The 19,091-nt window shown below is 36.1% G+C and overlaps 1 protein-coding gene across 3 annotated transcripts; it reads left to right on the forward strand.

Annotated features, from left to right (window-relative positions):
* Window positions 1-8,763: 8,763 nt before the first annotated feature.
* Window positions 8,764-15,722, forward strand: LOC133870178 (lipid droplet phospholipase 1). Of its 3 annotated transcripts, XM_062307238.1 has the most exons (11): window positions 8,764-9,200; window positions 9,316-9,383; window positions 10,010-10,048; window positions 10,272-10,342; window positions 10,556-10,825; window positions 11,315-11,475; window positions 11,559-11,614; window positions 11,827-11,879; window positions 11,951-12,080; window positions 13,916-14,013; window positions 15,329-15,722. In XM_062307238.1, exons 1-11 carry the CDS (start codon window positions 8,938-8,940, stop codon window positions 15,398-15,400), a joined length of 1,281 nt encoding a protein of 426 aa, XP_062163222.1. In that variant the 5' UTR covers window positions 8,764-8,937; the 3' UTR covers window positions 15,401-15,722. The 3 variants fall into 3 exon arrangements, with proteins under 3 accessions (XP_062163222.1, XP_062163224.1, XP_062163223.1); XM_062307240.1 differs by lacking the exon at window positions 13,916-14,013; XM_062307239.1 differs by lacking the exon at window positions 10,010-10,048.
* Window positions 15,723-19,091: the final 3,369 nt, after the last annotated feature.

A 19,091-nucleotide genomic window follows, 5' to 3' on the forward strand; every position in this document is an offset into this window, starting at 1 on the left:
TAATTATTATACAAAAAATGGGATGCTTTGGCTCTCCCATAATTATTATGAAAATTACGTATGTGTAATCTTGATGCAATTATTATTTAAAAATTAGGATGCTTTGGCTCTCCCAAAATTATCATAATAATTGCGACTTCATTAACATCTAACAACTTTATAGATGCCCCCTTAATAGCCCTAGGAATATAACAAACCAATACCTAAATGGGGTAAACAGCATTTTCCAAGGTGCAACCAGGTGAGTTCCCAGGAAAGTGAGGGGGGTCACACCGGACACACTTAAATCCTAAGACTTTCCTTGCCAGAACTTTCCCCGACATTGCATTCTTAGATATTACTGTAAACACACCAGTATATATGGTATTGTTAATTATTCTTAGGTCTAGGCATCAAGCAATTTATATTTAAACAATATAAATTCAACAATTAAAAATATATTCCTCAATTCATGTATTAAATAAACAATAATTTTAATACACAGTACTATAAATAATAAAGGGAATAAAACCTTAATGTGAAAGCATAAAACCAGGCTTAGCTCAATGTTTTGAATCTTGTAGCTTAATGGACTCAAAGGTCCTGATTTCAAATCTCTACCTAAGCCTTATTTTTCCTCATTTTCACAAAATTCAAATGGGTCACTGTATTGGGCTGGCCCAATATGATCAGCCCACTTAATCGGGTCAGGCTTATGGGTCAATGTATAGGGCTGGCCCGGGTTTGGGCCAGCCCACTTAAATGAGCCCTTTTTTTTTTTTTTTTTTTTTTTTTTTTTTTTTAAAGCCATATAGGGCCAACGGGTTTCTGGATTGGGTCAGCCCACTTAGCAACTGGTTTGGATAATGGGTTTAAACCCATACCCAATGTCTAACCCGACTCGCATTCATTTATGGGTATGAAACCCTACCCGGTTCATAAACCCGAAAACTCGAATTCTGACCCGGAAAACTGAAAACCCTAGCTGATAAAATTGCAGCCGCCGCCGCCTCTTCCACCTTCTTCCCCATCCGCCAGCCACCTACCTTATGCAGCGGCCATGAAGGGCCGCCGCTCAGCAGCAACGGCGACCCCTCTGGGTCGCCATTTACTCAAAAACCTGGCGGCCCGTAAGGGCCCCCAGTTTCCGCAACGGGGAGAGTCCGCTTCAGCGGCCTCTCCTCCTTACACGGACTACGCTGGCCATGAGCAACGGCGACCCAGAGAGGTCGCCGTTGGTCCAAGAACCAGGCGACCCGTGAGGGCCGCCAGTTCCGATGAAGGGGGAGACCGCTAGAAGCGGCCTCTCCTTCGACAAACGACGTTGGCCACGACGGGCCGGCGCCTACTGTATGCCGGTGGCGTTCCTGCCGGTGGTAGAGGAGAGATCGGGCGGTGGTCTTTGTGCCGGGGCCTAGATCCTCCCTTATGCAGTGATAAATCACTGCTGGATCCTTCCTTCAGCCTCTGGTGGTTACATCATGGATTCTTATGGTAGGAAGTTTCATGCTTTTCAATAGTTCTACAGTTTTTCCAGAATATGTATGTGAATATCACAGTACAAAACCACAATATTGGAATATTGTATAAACAGTAATGAACAATATCAATATTGCAAAAACAATGTGTACTAATAAAAAGCAAAAACTGTATATTATAATGGAAAAATACCAATATCACGGCGATGGGTTATCAACATTATGTGAATAATAGATCTAATTATATTCACGAAATAAAACACTGAATTCAGTAGTATCCACACAAATCGAGAATCATCCAGAATCAAAGACAACTTAACGCTGAACAAAAAGGGCATAGAGGTGGCTCTGATACCACATGTTAGAAATAATCAACATATTACTTAATTTAACATACGCAGCGGAAAACGAATAAAACAGGATTCAGGCTTACCTCTAGCCATATTTGCTCAAGCTTTTCCACGATCCATCTAAAGAATAAGAAAAGGTTATTTGAGGGATCTTCTAACCTATGCCTATGACTGTATTGCCATACTGATGGTGTACACAGGCACTCTATTTATAGGCTAGGTTAGGGACCCTCAAATGGTAAACATCATATTGTTTCCTTCCATCAAGGAAACAATATTGTTAATTGATTTTTAAAATCAATTAACCGATTCCATATTTACGGTAATCTAAATTAATAGAAATAACCATAATACCGATTCTATATTTACGGTAATCTAAATTAATAGAAATAATCATAATACCGTATATGTTTATTAAAAAAATAATAAACATAGCAAACACCGTAAATGTGATATAAAGGCCACATAAGGGAATAATATCTTACAAGTTCCTGCTGGAAATAGAGCAAAACCAAGAGAGATATCTTGCTACAGAGAAGGAAATAAAAACAAAGAGAAATGAAGAAAGAAGAAGAGAGAGGTGCGATTGAAGAGGTGCTGCTCCTCTCAATATATAGTGAATTGGACGGCCAAGATTGCTTAATTTTGATTGTATCCAACAACTGAGAGAGATTGGAGATGAGATATTTTGATTAAAAATCAAAGACAGGTGTTCGGTGCTGCTACAATATGTAGAACTATGGTGATCGATTGTCGACTTTGGGCGATCAAGCGCCACTCCTCAGATTTAGTTATTATTATTTCGATTTATATCTTAGGGTTCAATAATCATGTCTAATTAATTTAAAACTATCAACATGCTTTGAGGAATATTTAATCTTATAAATATCCATATAAAAAACTGATGAATATTTATTTTATTATTATTACTAGGTCTTAAATTCTATTTAAAAGCATCATATTTTATGCCTTAAAATGGGTGAGGCCTGTTCATCACCCCCGCCATGCACCCATAAATTGTCCACCAATCTATGACGTCATCAATGAAGATGAGGATTTTTCTGAAAGGGTATTTGGTACAAACGTTGGAGCAGAGAAAAGTGGTGGGGGATGTAGAGGCGCCGGAGGTTACGAGCGTGGTCGTGCTGGTCGTATGGGAATGCCTATGGAACCTATGCGTCAAGATTATGATAAGGATGAATCTCGCAAATACCATGTGAAGATTTACCTTGCTACATTCAACAGACATCTTCACATCGAAGATTTCCTAGATTGGGTGACAGAGGTAGTGCGATTTTTCGAGTACATGAGTATTCCCAAGGAACGCAAAGTGAAGTTGGTGGCTTATAAGTTCAAAGGAGGAGCTTCAACCTGGTGGGAGCAGCTACAAATATCGTGTGCTCGACAAGGAAAAGGGTTCGTGACTTCATGGTTAAAGATGAAGGGACTCCTCATTGCACAATTTTTACCACCAAACTTTGAGCAATGTTTGTTCAAGTAATACCAAGAGCACCGACAAGGTGCTCACATAGTTCAGGCATATGTCAATGACTTTTATCAGTCGTTCGCCCGAAATGATTTCATGGAGACAGAAGTGTAACAGGTGGCCAGATTTACTGGAGGGTTGCGTTTAGCAATCCAAGACAAGGTATCTATGCATATTGTATTCACTTTGAAAAATGCTATTACCTTAGCCACCCGAGTAGAGAGGCAACTGGAGAGTCCTAGAGCGCGCCAACATGGGTGCGAAACCCAAGTGACTCGATGCAATCTGCATAAAGTCGGGGAAAACAACCCATGGTCCCAGCATCAACTCCAAATCAACCCATAACTCCCGCGGGAAAATGAGTCAATAGTAGTAGCAATGTCATAAGGCAACTAGTGACAATTTTCCCATCTAAAAACCTGTATGCATGGCTTGGTCCACAAAAATATTTCAAATGCAACCAACTAGGACATATGTCACATCAATGTCCTAGGAGACAGATGGTGAACTTGATCAAGGCCGAGACAAAAGAAGGAGAAGAGGACAGCTTGAATGGAGCGATTGAGGATGACCAACCCGATTATGAGAAAGAGTCGGCCGACACCGATGAAGGAGTTTCACTATCCCGATCCAAGGCAATTTGGCACTTACTCTTGACTCCAAGATGAGATGAGCACTCACAGAGACACAATATCTTATGTACTCGCTACACGGTCAACCAAAGGGTATGTGATGTCATCATTGATAGTGGCAATGGAGAAAATGTCATCTCTAAAGTGATGGTTATGAAGTTGGTGTTGAAGACCGAGAATCACTCATCACCATACAAGATCAGTTAGATCAAGCAGGGTACCGAGACACAATTATTCGAGAGATGTCATTTCACATTCTCAATCGGTACGCATTACTCGAACTCGATGTTGTGTGATGTGGTGGCAATAGACGCATGCCATATAATCTTAGGGTGACCGTGGTAATTTGATATGGGTGCCTAGTACAAAGATATGGACAACGTCTACCTTATCTTTTGTGATAGTCAAAAGATAATATTTAGACCCTTATAGAAAGAGGCAATTGATACTCCTATCCATTCCGAGAGCAAACAAGTCCTTTTGACCACGTAACCAGAATTTATGAAGGAGGTTAAGGGAGCTCGACAAATCATAGCATTGAAAATCGAGGGGGCTATGGTTTCTACCTCATAAGAAGCTCCCGAGCTATTACGACCAATGTTAGAGGAGTTCTGAGACATCACGCCTAAAGAGATGCCTGAGGGGCTGCTGCCCATGAGAGACATCCAACACCATATTGATTTATTGCAGGGAACAAGCCTCCTAAACCTTTCGCACCATCGGATGAGCCCAAAGGAAAATGAGGTCTTGCAAGAGCAAGTGGAAGGATTGATTCAAAAAGGACATCTATGGGAGAGTATGAGTCTGTGTGCCATACCAGCCTTGCTAGAACCAAAGAAGGATGGTAGTTTGTGGATGTGTGTGGATAACCGAGCAATAAACAAAATCATCATCAAGTATTGGTTTTCTATTCCCCGAATAGGCGATATGTTTGATATGTTGTCCGGGGCCAAGGTCTTTTCAAAAATCGATCTAAGGAGTTGATATCACCAGATCCGTACGTTAGGAATTGGTTTGCAAAAACATATTTGCACAACGAAATTTATTGTTCGTTAAGCCTTAGGGCTTGTTTAATCTTTTCATTAGAAGATGTAGGCGCTTCTAATTGTTGTTACCAAGTCTTCCGCTACGTCAGAAATGTGAAGTGGAGGAGGTTTTTAAATAGAGCCAATTTCTTTCGGGGGCAAACAGATGCCACCACTTGAAAAACCAAACTGTAGGATTATTAAATTTAGGTTGCCTGTGAAAGTGAAGAAACCATGAATGCTTAAATTGATCATTTTGGTACAGGAAAACATGAAACCAAGCATTAATATAATCATAAGAATTGAATAATTGGAAATCATGAGATTGAGATCCTTTTCGGAGACCAAAAAGGGTGGGAGTAATTAAAAGCTTAATGGTATATTTGGAGTAGGCAATTTTGGATTTTGTGAGGTCATTTCTTTCAAAGGTATGGGAGATGATGATAGAGTCTGTGTCCACAAGAATAAATTCATAAACTTTCTAGGATTTGTTTATATCAACTAATTTGAAGTGGTTCAAGAAAAAAAATTAAATTAGGGTGAAATTTATAAATTTGAGAACTAGAAGAAGGGGGTCGATAAGTATTTACTGAAGGGAGATGAGGAGATATATTAACATGCTTGGTATTAATTTGTGCAGATAGTTTATGGGAAAAAGTAAGTAGTTTAGAACTTGGAGAAGCAGCAAGAGATGGGGATGAAGAAAATTAAAATTGATTAGAAATTGGAACATTGAAAAAATTGGTTAAACTTAAGGTCCAAGGAGAATGCGGCTCTTGGGAACATGCCCTAAAATTTGTTGGAAAGATGATTGAGCGGACAGATTCCTTAAATTTGAGTCAAAGTCTAAAAACTGTGAAGGATTAGTCATGGCATAAGCAGAAGGTGGTTGCTTAATGCTTGTCATTTTTGCAAGAGAAATTTTCAGGGTGAGAAAATCAGGATTTAATTTTTTTAAAAATTTATGCTCTGTTTATTTCGACGTAAAATGTTTTCAACAAAATATCAAAAAAAATGATTTTTCTAAAAATATTTTCCCGCATTTGGCTCGAATGAAAAAATCATCAAAGGCGGAAAACCACCGGTGACGATATTCCGTCACTAGTTGGCAGGATTTCAGTCACTTTCTCCGAATTCTGGCTATTGTTTTAGAATTTAGGCATCCATGGCCAGATTCCAACCAATTTAGGCAAAATTTGGTCTTCCTGATTCCGACAACGGTCACCGGAATCTAAGCAATACTGTCAGATTCCGGTGATTGGATACTAAAATTCGGGAACCTTCAACTGTAGATTTGGTTACCAACAAACTCCAATGCCTAGCTGTGACAGATTTCCATATACATGAATGCAAGAATGAAGAGTTTAAATTCAGAAAACGATTTACGGTTTTTAAAATCATAAATTGTTTTCTAAAAATTAAAGAGGCTTTTAGGATCAAACTGAAAATAATTTCCGTTGACCATAATTTTCAATTATACCAAACACCAAAAAATATTTTTCTAATGCTCAAACAAATAGAACATCAGAGTGAAGTTAAAAAAAGCTACTCTGAATTTCAAAAAAAAAAAAAAAAAGCTACTGTGAGTACATTTCATTTACTGCAATAGGACACGTAGTGCACCATATCTCTATCCCACTGAACAATTCCCTAGAACCAGTGCCTTATGATCCAGGGTCCAAACCATTAGCAGCCTTTCCACGCATTTATTAAATAATTAAATAAATAAAAAAAAAAAAAAAAAAGTACATATGTCTCCCTTAAACTACTACTTAATTGTCATTATTCTCTTAAACCACGATTATGTTAATGTTTCACCTCAAACTACCAAAATATGTCAATGTCCTTCCTAAAACCAACAAAAAGACAAAAATAACCATAATATTTTTTATAAGACAAAAATTTCCTTATAAATTCAAAAACAATAAAAATAAAAACTAAAACTAAAAAATAAAAAAACTAAAAAATTAACTTTTCTTTTCTTTTTCTTTTTCTTTTTTTAAAAAAAAGGAAATAACGAAAAAAATAATAAAAAAAGAAAGAAAAAAAAACTGAAAATTATATATAAAAAAACGAAGAACAAAAGAAAAATCTGTTTTTATTTTTTGTTTTTTCGTTTTTTTTAATAACTTTTGTTATTTTTTATTTTTGTTTTTAATAGTTTTTTCAGTATTTTTTTTTTTTTTTTTTTTTAGATTTTAATAATTTGATGAAGGTTATTTTTATCATTACGGGAGAGACATTGACATTTTTCTGTAGTTTAAGAAAAGAATTAGCTCAATTGATAATTAGGAAGATATTAACAATAAATTGATAGTTTGAGAGAATTATTTGTATTTTTTTCCATAAATAAAAGTTCAAAGTTAATAAAGATAGGAAGATTTTGAATTTCTAGAAGCTTTGAAAATTCTGATTGCCGTAGAAACATTGACTGTCATGAATGAATGAATGTTGTTGAACAATCTTCTTGTTTCTTTGGTCTTATACATCTTATGAAAGTCCCGGATAAAATAAGATAGAAATAAAAATTAAAAAAAAAAAAAAAAAAAAAAAGAAAAAAGAAAAAAGAAAAAAGATAAGAATAATTTTCATAAATTAATTTATAACTAACTCTTTTTGTTCGTATTCTTTCGAGTTGGTGGGTAGTCAGGATAAGAATATGTACTAAATTTTGTCAAATACTTAATTACGTCTTTAAGAATTATTTTTTCAAATTACACATTTTAAAATCGTTATTTTAAATCACATTTTTTTAAAATCATAAACCCAAACGAACCGTTAGTGTGTTTGTGTTTCCTCTGCACAGTCACTAATTACCTCTTCTAAACTCAAAAGCAACTTGTCATTAAACAGAAATCCCAAACAATAATACCAATTGGCTTGTTTCAAAGTAAAGTCCAAAAATGTATTGCTCATTAAAAAAAGAAAAAAAAGAAAAAAAGTCCAAATGGGAAAATTCCCTCCCACCTTCCCTTTACCATTCCAAAAACATTACATGCTATTTAATAAACATGGTCCAAGGCCGCCCAGAAAAACAGAAAGTCCACAAAAACAAAAGTTAAAGCAATTGCGTGTCACTTGTCTCTTTCTAGAACCCACGAAAAGGAAACAAAACTTTAACAGCGACCTCCTTTGCTTCTGTTATATTCCGTACTATTTTTAATTTCTTATTAATAGTTTTATTAGCGTGTCAATGTCATGTTAGAATATTGGAGCAGAGTGATGTGATATATATTATAGGGTCACTCTTAAATAAAATATTCACAAACAATCAAAATATATTTTAAACAAATAATAATAATAATAATAATTAAAAAAACACATTAAATAATAGAGTCAAATATTTCCCACGTAATTTTCCATCCTCACCCTTGTTCAGACGTTGGCATCATTAGGTGCCTAACTCGATCTAACAAATCCAATCCAGTTCAAGTTGCTCACCATATTTTTTTTTTTATTTTTTTATTATTATTATAAATTTAAATTGGAAGAATCTATAAAACTTCAATCATTTGTAAAAGTAATTGTTATAACATAACAAAAATATGAATTATATCAATTTAAAATAATATTAAAAAAAAAGTGGCAATAGAGTCGATAATGAATTGCAATCCACGACAATTAATAATTTTGATAGATAATACGAAACAATTCATATAAAAATTATTTGTTTAAATAAATTTTGAATTACCCGCCACGTATTTAAACATGCAAATTTTATATAAAATTTTTCATATTATCCGTTTAAATTATTAACGATTTAAACCGAAAGCATTTGATCATTATGGGTCAATGGTTTAAAATAATTCCCAAACAAATTAAAGTGTCCTTTCTTCCTCCTCTTCAAAGTGGGCACCGGGCGGAAGGCGGCGGGTCCCATTGAGTTCCACTTTTTCTAACAAACCCGGAACCCATATATATAATCCAAAGGGGTGGCTACTGCAACGGCTACCATTTTTTCTCTGCTTCGTAAACCAACAGTGCTCCATGGCCTCGGTGGAGTTGGAAGGGGCTTCTTCCGTTGCTGTACAGCAAGCGGAGGTAGATGGAGGAGGAGGAGGAGGAGAAGGAGGAGGAGGGTTGAAGGGCAACAGGAAGAAGACGAAGAAGGCGCCCTGGAAGCTTGGATTTGCGTGTCTGAGAACGGAGTATGATAGGGAGGGGAATTTCGACATGGAGGTCGTTGATCGTGCTGGAGAGCGTCGCACTCCCACTCACCTTGTTGTAATGGTTAACGGTCTTATTGGCAGGTGAGCCTCAGACCTGTGGTACCATTTGAACGGATTTTGGTGGGTTTTGGCTAATGGTTTTTGTTTGTGTAAGGATTTCTTAATATATATATATTTTTTTAAAAAAACTGTGCAGTGCTCAAAATTGGAGATATGCTGCAAAACAGTTTTTGAAAAAGTATCCTGAAGATGTGATTGCTCACTGTGAGTTTCATAACCCTCTTAAGTCTTACCTTCTTTTTCCCTGTACCTGGTAATGTCATGAATGATTGATAAGGGCGTAAATCATTTTCTTTATCTACTTCGATTTCTACGGGTGTAGTGAAGGTGATGTTCTTAGATATTCTTTTTTTCAATGTTGTTATATTACCATTTATTCTATTATAAATCTGTTCATATCTTCTAGTTCAATGTAGTTCTTTAATAAGAAATATGGCATGGTATGAGAGAGGGTAATCATAGTGGCTGTGTATTTTTGCTGCAATACTGACTTCCGGATTGGGTTGTCACTAAAACATCTTATAGGCATTGACAAACAAATTGGCTTTTCCTTTAACGGTCGCTTGTCTGCCTTCTGCAAAAATTCTGCATGAATCATATTTATAAGTTTTGGATTTTTCAAGCATTTAAGACCCAATGATTGTTATCCACTTATCCCTGACCTTTCTATATATGAAACATGTATACTTTGTTTTTCCATATCTAAGCAAAACTTCTGGTGATTTATGTTCATTTAAATCATTTAAATCATTGAAAGTAGTTTTTCTCCATCTGGGGTCGACTCTCGCACAATGTTGATAAAATTTCACTTTCTACTTCCTTTGTTGTAGCAAGATGGAGGGTGAGGTTGTGGGTTCAAGTCCCACCAGGTGCGTGTGTAACATATCAATCCGAAAATAATAATAATAATAATAATAAAAAAAAATTACACTGTTTAGCGTGTACTAGTTTTCCATGTCCGATAGGCTCAAAATAAATTTAAAGGCACTCACATACGATATAAGGCCATTCTCTGACTGCATATTTTGATCTTTACTAGTGTCCTTAGCTTCTTTTATAAAATGAATTGCTTATGATCAATGTGCAACGCAGGCAGTGAATGTAATCCTTCAAAGTTGACATTTGATGGTGTTGATGTAATGGGAGAGAGATTAGCTGAAGAGGTGCGTTATGGTTTTGCCATTCAAACGACCAATGTTCTTTCTTCCCTTATTGCAACTGGGATCGTTATTTACCGATTTTCTGAAGAACGAAATATTGGTCTTTAATGTTGTTTCCTCTGTTCCATTTTTAGTTTACATGTGTTCCAGAACATACCCCTGAATTTGAAGTTGCCACACCAACCTTAAAATTTGAAAAGGATCCTTTTTTTACAGGTTATATCAGTTATAAAACGTCACCCTGGAGTTCAGAAGATTTCATTTATAGGTCATTCTTTGGGTGGCCTGGTTGCAAGGTATGCTATTGCTAACCTTTATGAACGAGATATCACAAGGGATTTTTCACAGGGAAATGGAGAGTGTAGGAGTAATGGATCTGGAGATCCATGTGTGGAAGAGAAATTCAAAGGAAAAATTGCCGGATTGGAGCCAATGAATTTTATCACCTTTGCAACCCCACACCTCGGTTCAAGAGGGCATAAACAGGTGATTCATTTATCCCTTGTGTGTTCATCTTCAGTTGTATTATAATGAATAGTTCATTTAGATCTTATCAGATATCTTACTCTTTGGTGCCATTTTATGTGTAAAATGTGTTGATTCTTATGAATTCAATAGAATTTTTAAATTTTTGCTTGCATTTTTCTCAAGATATTTCATGACTGTGCTTGTCATCTTCTGCCCTTCCCCCAAATCAAATTTACTTATATCTGGACTTCGAGAGGGTTTTCCTGACAAAAACGTAGTTTGAAGTTTAAAGGAACTAATAAAATCAGTTTTTGTAGTTTCTCACTTTCAAATTTTCTTTATAAAGAAGGGCAAAAAGCAGAATATCATTTTAGTTTTACAAATAGGTATCGACAAAAGAGGCATTTGACAATGCAACAAACTAACGACATCTAGATGCCTGCTTTGCTTACAAGTATAACTCCATGTTCTTAAAGTTTCTGATTTGGTATGGTTTTTTATTTTCAGGTCCCCGTGTTTTGTGGCTTTTACACTCTGGAAAAAGTAGCATCCCGCACGTCTTGGTTTCTTGGTAGAACTGGAAAACATCTATTTTTAACTGACAATGATAATGGGAAACCTCCCCTTCTTCTTCAGATGGCTAATGATTGTGAAGATCTTAAATTTATGTGAGTCCTTATGGAACATGAGTGTCCATTGTCAATGCAAATGATTTCAGAGCATGTCATGATATCTCATTTTCTCTCTGCAGGTCTGCTTTGCAGTCCTTCAAGCATCGTGTCGCCTATGCAAATGTGCAATTTGACCGTATCCTATTATTTTGTGTTATATCTTTTGTACTTCTCTATTTGGACACTTCATTGTTCAAGAAGAATTGTTGGGAGTCAGATGTTTGGATATCCAGGTTTGAAATTCAAATAGTCAGTGGGTCTGACTGTTAGGCTCTCCCACTTTTCTCTTTTTCTTTTTTTGGCTTATCACACTCGGTGTTTATATTGAGAACTTGACACCTTCCATAGAACTTGTGGGGTGGAGTACTTCATCTCTACGGCGTCGAGATGAGCTCCCAAAGGTAATTTTGAAACTTTTTATGGAAGTTTGGATTGTATCTGGAGTTAATCTAACTATTGTTTTCTCAAATAGCGTCGAGATCTTTCTAGAAATGAGAAATTCCCGCACATTGTAAATGTGAAGACAGCAGAAACTTCCAGTACTCAACAGGAAGTTACCTTGGAGGCGAAAGCCAATGGACACAAGAATATCGACTTAGAAGGTATGCTAATTTTGTCTATTGTAACCGGTTACCAAACTACTCTTTTTGGATGAGTAAATTCAATTTTATTAGAATGCGCAGGTTACCAAACTACTCATTACTAAAAATCTCGGTGTTTCCATATGTGTGTGTTGGTAAAAATTTGGAGACTTGTTTAGGGCGTAGAGTGTTATGGTTGGAATTTGTGTATAGGGGGTTTGTTGGGTATACAAGGATGAGCCCCATTACTATGTGAAATTGAGGTTCTGATTGGTTTTTCTCAATTTTATTTGGCTAGTTTAAGGGTTTGGCCACCTTGATTGGGATGTGTTGGGCGTGATTTTCGGGCTTTGTAGATTTTTTTGTAATTTCATTGTTTAAAGGTTTTATGGATAAGTTTGTTGGACTATGTTTTCAATAAATTTGGGAGTTGGAAAGCTTGTTTGTAGAACTTTATTTTGGAGGTAGAATCGTGGTTTAATTTGGAGCATTGTTGTTGAAGAGAAATGGACTACTTTGTTTTGTTTTATTTGGATATGTTGGTGTCCTTGTGATGTTTATGGTTTGTTCACTTCTATTGGGAGATAGGAAATTTTGTAGTTGAATTTGTTGTGGAAATTTAGAACTCAGGCTTGTTTATATGAATTTGTGTGTAGTATTTCTAGAACTTTAAGTTTATGGTCCCCACCATGCCCGTTTTGGGTTTGGGACATGACAGTTGTTCAATTGAAAAATACTGAGCCTCTACAGTTAAATTACCGACCTGATTCCATAAAATAAGTACCGATTAACTACTGATAAAGAATTATTTTGCCAAGAATGCCTTGAAGACTGATACATCTGTCTTGGAAATGGCCTGCAGTTCTTGAAGTTGATAGGTGACTTGCATTGGTTGTGAAGGATGCTCCAAAGGTGATTCCTTATAAAGTTCATGATAAGGAGGTCCAACCCAAAAAAACAATTGTTAGACAGTGATTTGTAAGACATATGGATTAGAATTCTGGTCCCTCTAGGAAAGGTCAACTTAGAACTATCGGCACAGCTTTTTACTAGCTTTTGATTTCAATGCCTCCCACTGTTTTGGAAATTAGAAATTTAAAGTTAGGGTGGTGTCTGAGGACCTATTAACCAATATTCTAGACTTCTAGTAGAAATAGGGATATGATTTGATGATCTCCCATTCAGTCCATTTTTTGGGCATCTAAGATATTTATAATATTGAAAACTTGGGAAGGTGGCTACATTTTGTGGACCACTCAAGTGTCAGTAAGCTCTTATGCGTTGTTAAGGAAAGAAGTGATGGTTACCTTGGAGATAAATTTGCTATCATTGTTATGCTTCAGTATCTTACGGGATAAAATTATATACTTGTCAGTCGAAGTTGATTTTTTTTTTGGGTTTTCCTGAATTGAAACTGCAATAGTCGGCATTGTAGACAATAGTCCATGTCAGAACATTCTTTATCATAAGGATACTAATTAAATGACACGATGGTTATGGAGCAAAAATATAGTTGTTTCTCTCATTTACAGAGGTCTGAAAAAATATTCTAATTAAACCAATATCCTATTAAAGGTGCTATTTATTCTAGTGGGGACATATTTGCTGCTCTTAGAAAAATTCTTCATATTCTTCATATTCTTCTGTATCAATGAGAGATGGATGTATGGGAGATGGTTTGATGGACGTCGAATACTGGAGAAGTGTTTATTGTTGGAAAGTACTATTTTTATTCGTTTTTCTTCTAATAACACATTTCAATCCCTGTATTTTCTGCATATTTTGAGCTTTAGTATATTGATTGATTCATAAACTCTTTTAGATATTATTTTCACTCATTGTGTCATCATTTGTAGAGGAAATGATAAGAGGTTTAACAAAAGTGAGTTGGGGACGGGTTGATGTTAGCTTCAGTGGAAGTAAACAAAGATATTTTGCGCACAGTACCATTCAGGTGGGTTTTTGCCTTGTCCTGAAAGTCATCCTACAGAACACAAGTTTCTTTTTATGCTAACAGATCATGACTCAGTTGATTCCACCATTACGATGTCATTTATTTTCTTTTTTTATTATTATCTTCACATTGCAAGCTGAGTGCCAATGAGCTGTAGCTCAAATGGTATTATCCTCCTCTATAAGAACAGGGTAAAAGCTGACCTATTGTGTGCATAACTTACCAATCCAAATGAAAAAGCTCAAAATATGATTTTGGTCACTGAACTATGTGTCGGATTCCAATTTTCATTGAATTATCGATTGGTTAAATTTGGTAAGACATGATAGGGGTAACTATTTAAATTTCTAGGATTAAGTTAAATATCTCAGCTGTGAAATTGGAATGTGAATCATAGTTTAGGGCTTAATGCTCCGTTTGTTTCGACGTAAAATGATTTCCGTCGTAAAATAATTTCAGGGAAGTCATTTTTCTAGAAAATATTTTTCACCGAAAACATCTTTCGGTGTTTGGCGCGTACAGAAAATCACAAATATTTTTCATATTTTTATTCAATCATATTAACCTATAAAAATTAATTTTTATTCAAAACATATAAATATTAATATAAAATAATATAAAAATCATCGATGACGAGATTCGGTCACTGACCGACAAAATTCTGACCATTTTTACCTGATTCCGGCTAATATAGCCAGAATTCGAGATAAAGGCGGGAATCCGAACAGTTTCGTCGAAATCTGGGATAGCCGGATTCCGGCGAAAGTGGCCGGATCTGGCCAGATCCGGCCTACCGGCCGGAATCTGGCTCTCTGGCCAGATCCGGCTAGATGACCGAAATCCGGCCTTTCTGGCCAGATCCGGTCAGATGGCCGGATTTCGGTCAGATTGGTCGCCGGAATCTGGCTGACCGGATTCCGGCGAAGGTGGCCGGATTTCGTCTCTAGATTCCGGCGACATTAACTGGGTCGTCGGATTCCGATACCGGCAATATTTCGATGGTGGTCGGCTGCTTGAACGTGAAGGTCGACTGTGCCGTTTAAAATAGATCGACTGCGTCTGACGTCTTTAGAAAACGATTTACGCTTTTAAAAAGCGTAAATAATTTTTCGAAATTTACTAAGCATTTTTTTTTAAACAGAAATCATTTTCCGGTTGATTATTATTTTCGCCCCTACTAAATACCGGAAAATACCGAAATCATTTTCCAAAAATCATTTTACGCCGAAACAAATGGAGCATAAATAGCCAACAGATTCCATCTGGGTAGTTTCCTTTTAGGAGCTAGTTCATGATTTTCATCGTTTTTGTTCAGGTGAAAAACTACTGTATCAATTCTGAGGGGGCTGACGTGGTCCAACACATGATTGACAATTTTCTCTTATAATGGTGTCCCATCTGGTGGAAGGGGGAAAAGGATATAGACATGCCAGATGAGCTGGGTATGGCTTGGAAGTTCAAAATCCCCAAGGGTTGGACAGTCCAAGGCAGGAAATTTTTGGTATAATGCTTTGTATGTATAACATATCTGTAAGAGAGACATGAGGAATTCTGTTGTATAAATATGTGTTTCTGGTACAGTAGTTTGCTGCTGTCTTAGTAGATTGCCGTCGCATAAAGGTCTGGCATGTATAACTAGGAACGGAAATGATTTTTCACAGTCAAAAGTGTACAACTTTTACACAATCAAGACACATTGGTGGGATCTATGCACACTTTTGATTGCGCAACTAAAAACATCCCGTTAGGAACACATAATGGTGGCATCCCCTCCCTATTTCTTCCAATTTTCTCTTTATTTATTTATTCATTTATTAGAGTCGCGAGCTTCTTGTGGTCGGTCGGAGAACCTTGCTATTTGCTAAATCCTCGCGTTCTTGCACTGCTTGGGCTCGTTCTTGGAAGTGCTAGGGATATATAGCCATTTGTCCGTTCCCAGAAAGAACTGATGAAGTTCTTCTTCTTTCAGTTGTACAACAATTTGACAAAAGTAATAAATTAACAATTAAGCACTCCATAATGAGGTTATCGCTAATGGACCCATTGTAGAAGAGCCACAGGGAATAGTCTTAAGGAGGTCTCAAAAGGAAAAATGAAATCACAATACAAAAATCTGATTTTGATATAGGGACAAGGAAGGACCAGGTTCTGCTTCCACAAGTCAGGAAAAAATAAAAAATAAAAAATAAAATCTACTAAATGAATTGATGCCCTAAATGATGAGTTGAAATCATATGACCAAAAGGAAGTCTAGGGTCTGATTTAATTTGCCTTAAGGATATAAAGACAGGAGATTGTAAATGAATTTTGGAAAAAGTACATATAACCCCGTCAAACTACCACTCTATTGTTAATATACCTCTAAACTATTAATTGTGTTAATGTCCCCCCTTAAATTACCAAAAAAATGTCAATATCTCATCTAAAGTCAATAAAAAGACAAAAGTAACCCTAAAAGTTTCAATAAGACAAATATATCCTTACAAATTCGAAAAAAAAAAAAACTTAAAAAAAAAAAGATTCCTTTTTTTTTTTTTTTTCTAAGATTTTAAAAAATAAATAAAAACAAAAAATAAATAAAAATGAGAAAAATGAAAATTCAAGGGGTGGCCCAAACTGAAATTATATAAAACAAAATTTTAAAAATAATTTTTCGTTTTTTTTTTATTAATTTATTGTTTTTAAGAATTTTTTATAATTTTATGAAGGGTTTTGTCATTGTGGGGTACATTGACATTGTTTGGTAGTTTAGGAGGTACATTGACACAATTAGTAGTTTGGGGGGCACATTAACAATTTGATGATAGTTTAAGGAGGGTATGTGTACTTTTTTCATTAATTTTTAAGACCAAGGGCATTGTGACCAAAAGTTCCACTATGCAAGCATTAATTATAATGAGACATTCTCATGTTTCCAAGGACTCACTCAGAATTATTATGACTTTAGTAACCCATTAAAATTTGGAGTCATACCAAATGAGTGTGAAAAATGTTTTTTTTTTTTTTTTTTTTTTTTTTTTTTTTTTTTTTTTTTTGTCTAAATGGGAGTTTAAAAGAAAAAAAAAAAGGAAAAATTACATTTTAGCTCCCCAAACTACCAACTCTTAGACTCTGGCCCCTCAAACTACCAAAAAGTTTCAAATGACCCATTTTGTCGAAATACACCTATAATACCCCTGCCACGTGTCATTTTTTAATTAAAAAATAATATATATATGGGGGTGGTCAGCCACCCCCATTTTGACCAAGGGGGCGGCTTGGCCAAACCTTACCTTCTTTTTTTTTCTTTTTTTTTTTTCCCTTATTTTGGCCCTTGGGGGTGGCCGAACCCACCCCCAGGCCAAACGCCACCCCCATTTTGGTCCTTTGGGGTGGTTCGGCCACCCCCAAACTGGCCACCCCATTGGCCAAATGGGAGTGGCCAGTAGGATTGTGCAAAAACCCACGGACCCACACCGCCCCGCCCAAGCCTTTTTTTTTTTTTTGGGTATGGGTTGAAATATGGTTAATCCGTGAGGGGTGAGGTAAGTTACTGGTTGGGGTTTTAAAAAACCTCGGGGACCCGCCCCAACCTGCAGGAAGAAGAAAAAAAAAATGAAAAAAAAGAGTTAAAAAACCCTAACCCGGTAACCCTAGCGCCGCACACCTCTTCATTTTCTCTTCTTTTCTCTTTAGTGAAGACCCCCTAGCGTTGTTGCCGCCGCACACCTCTTCAAGAGTCTTCACAGACTTCACTTTAACCTCCCCTTGCCCCGCTCTCCATTTTCTTCAATCTTTCACCCTCTTCCATCAAAACCCTAGTTGCAAACCCCCGAGTCCGGAGTGCCTAGGCTTGACAATTCGGGTTGGCGGGTCGGGTTCATGTCAATCCGACTGACTCGATTACACAAACAGGTCCAACACGAACTCGACCCAATTATAAATCGAGTTGAAACCTGTAACACGAACACGACCTGATAAACACGATGTTTTTAGAATGCTTGGGGTAATTGTTGTATTAAGTCTCATGATCCAATGGAATCTGCAAGTCAGTGGAGAAGATCAAGAATGTTCATTCGAAGTGTGGTGAAGGGGATGGAGCTATTTGGAACGCTTTATATTGAATCAATTTAAGGGTGATGAACTGATGATCTTCCTCAGCCATGTAAGAGATGGTGAGGAAATGCTGCAAATGCGGTACTGGTAAATTAGTTATAAGGAACTATGGAAGCTATTCATTTAAACTTTTAGCAGTTCAATTGCATGGATACTTTCTTCCCCATATCACAAAATTCATTAATGGATGTGGGGGGATCTGAAGGTATTTGAGTACACAATCTCAATATTTTTACATAGTTTTTTTTTTTTCCTGTTTATTCTTTTTTCTCAAGGGTTAAAATGTAATTTGATGGGGTGGGCTTCATAATTCATATGCACACTGTGCTCAGTGAGTAGCCCCATGAGTAGGAGCAAATTGCTATTAATGTTTGTTCTTTGTACTGATAACAAACATTGCTTTCTAGTTTGTGATGAAAATCCCTATCAGCTAATGTTTGATTGTTGGATGTCACAAACCAAATCACATCTCCAATGCCTACTGCCTAGTCTGGCTCCACACAATCCAAAAAACATATATTAAAATTTTGAGAGAAATATAAAAAGGCAAATGCTAAGCTATTCCTTTCAAATTAAACTTAAGTTAACTAAACATAACTAAATTTTTTCAAAATTTAACAAAAGTTAGCATACAGAATTCAGTTTCAGTCAACTAGTAACTAGTAAGGGCAAAAAAAACCCCATAATCAACAACCAAAAGTCAAGGAATTTTAGTAGAATTTGCTCCTGATGTATTTGGAATATCATTGGAATTGAAATTTAAAGTCAAAATATCTTTTTCAGGCTCATTCAACTTCAGTTGTGTCAATTCTACATCAAAAGATAATAGGAATTAGTGTAATAAAAAAATAATCTAAGTTAAGGAAACACATAAATATACAAATAACAAATATTACATTTCTCTTCATATAACCAATCCCGAGTGCATACTAGTGCCTCAACAATATCAGGTTTGAGCAAACTCCTATATTGCCAATAGTAAA

The sequence above is a fragment of the Alnus glutinosa genome, chromosome 6 (genome assembly GCF_958979055.1).
Source record: "Alnus glutinosa chromosome 6, dhAlnGlut1.1, whole genome shotgun sequence".
In the NCBI taxonomy this organism is placed as follows: Eukaryota; Viridiplantae; Streptophyta; class Magnoliopsida; order Fagales; family Betulaceae; genus Alnus; species Alnus glutinosa.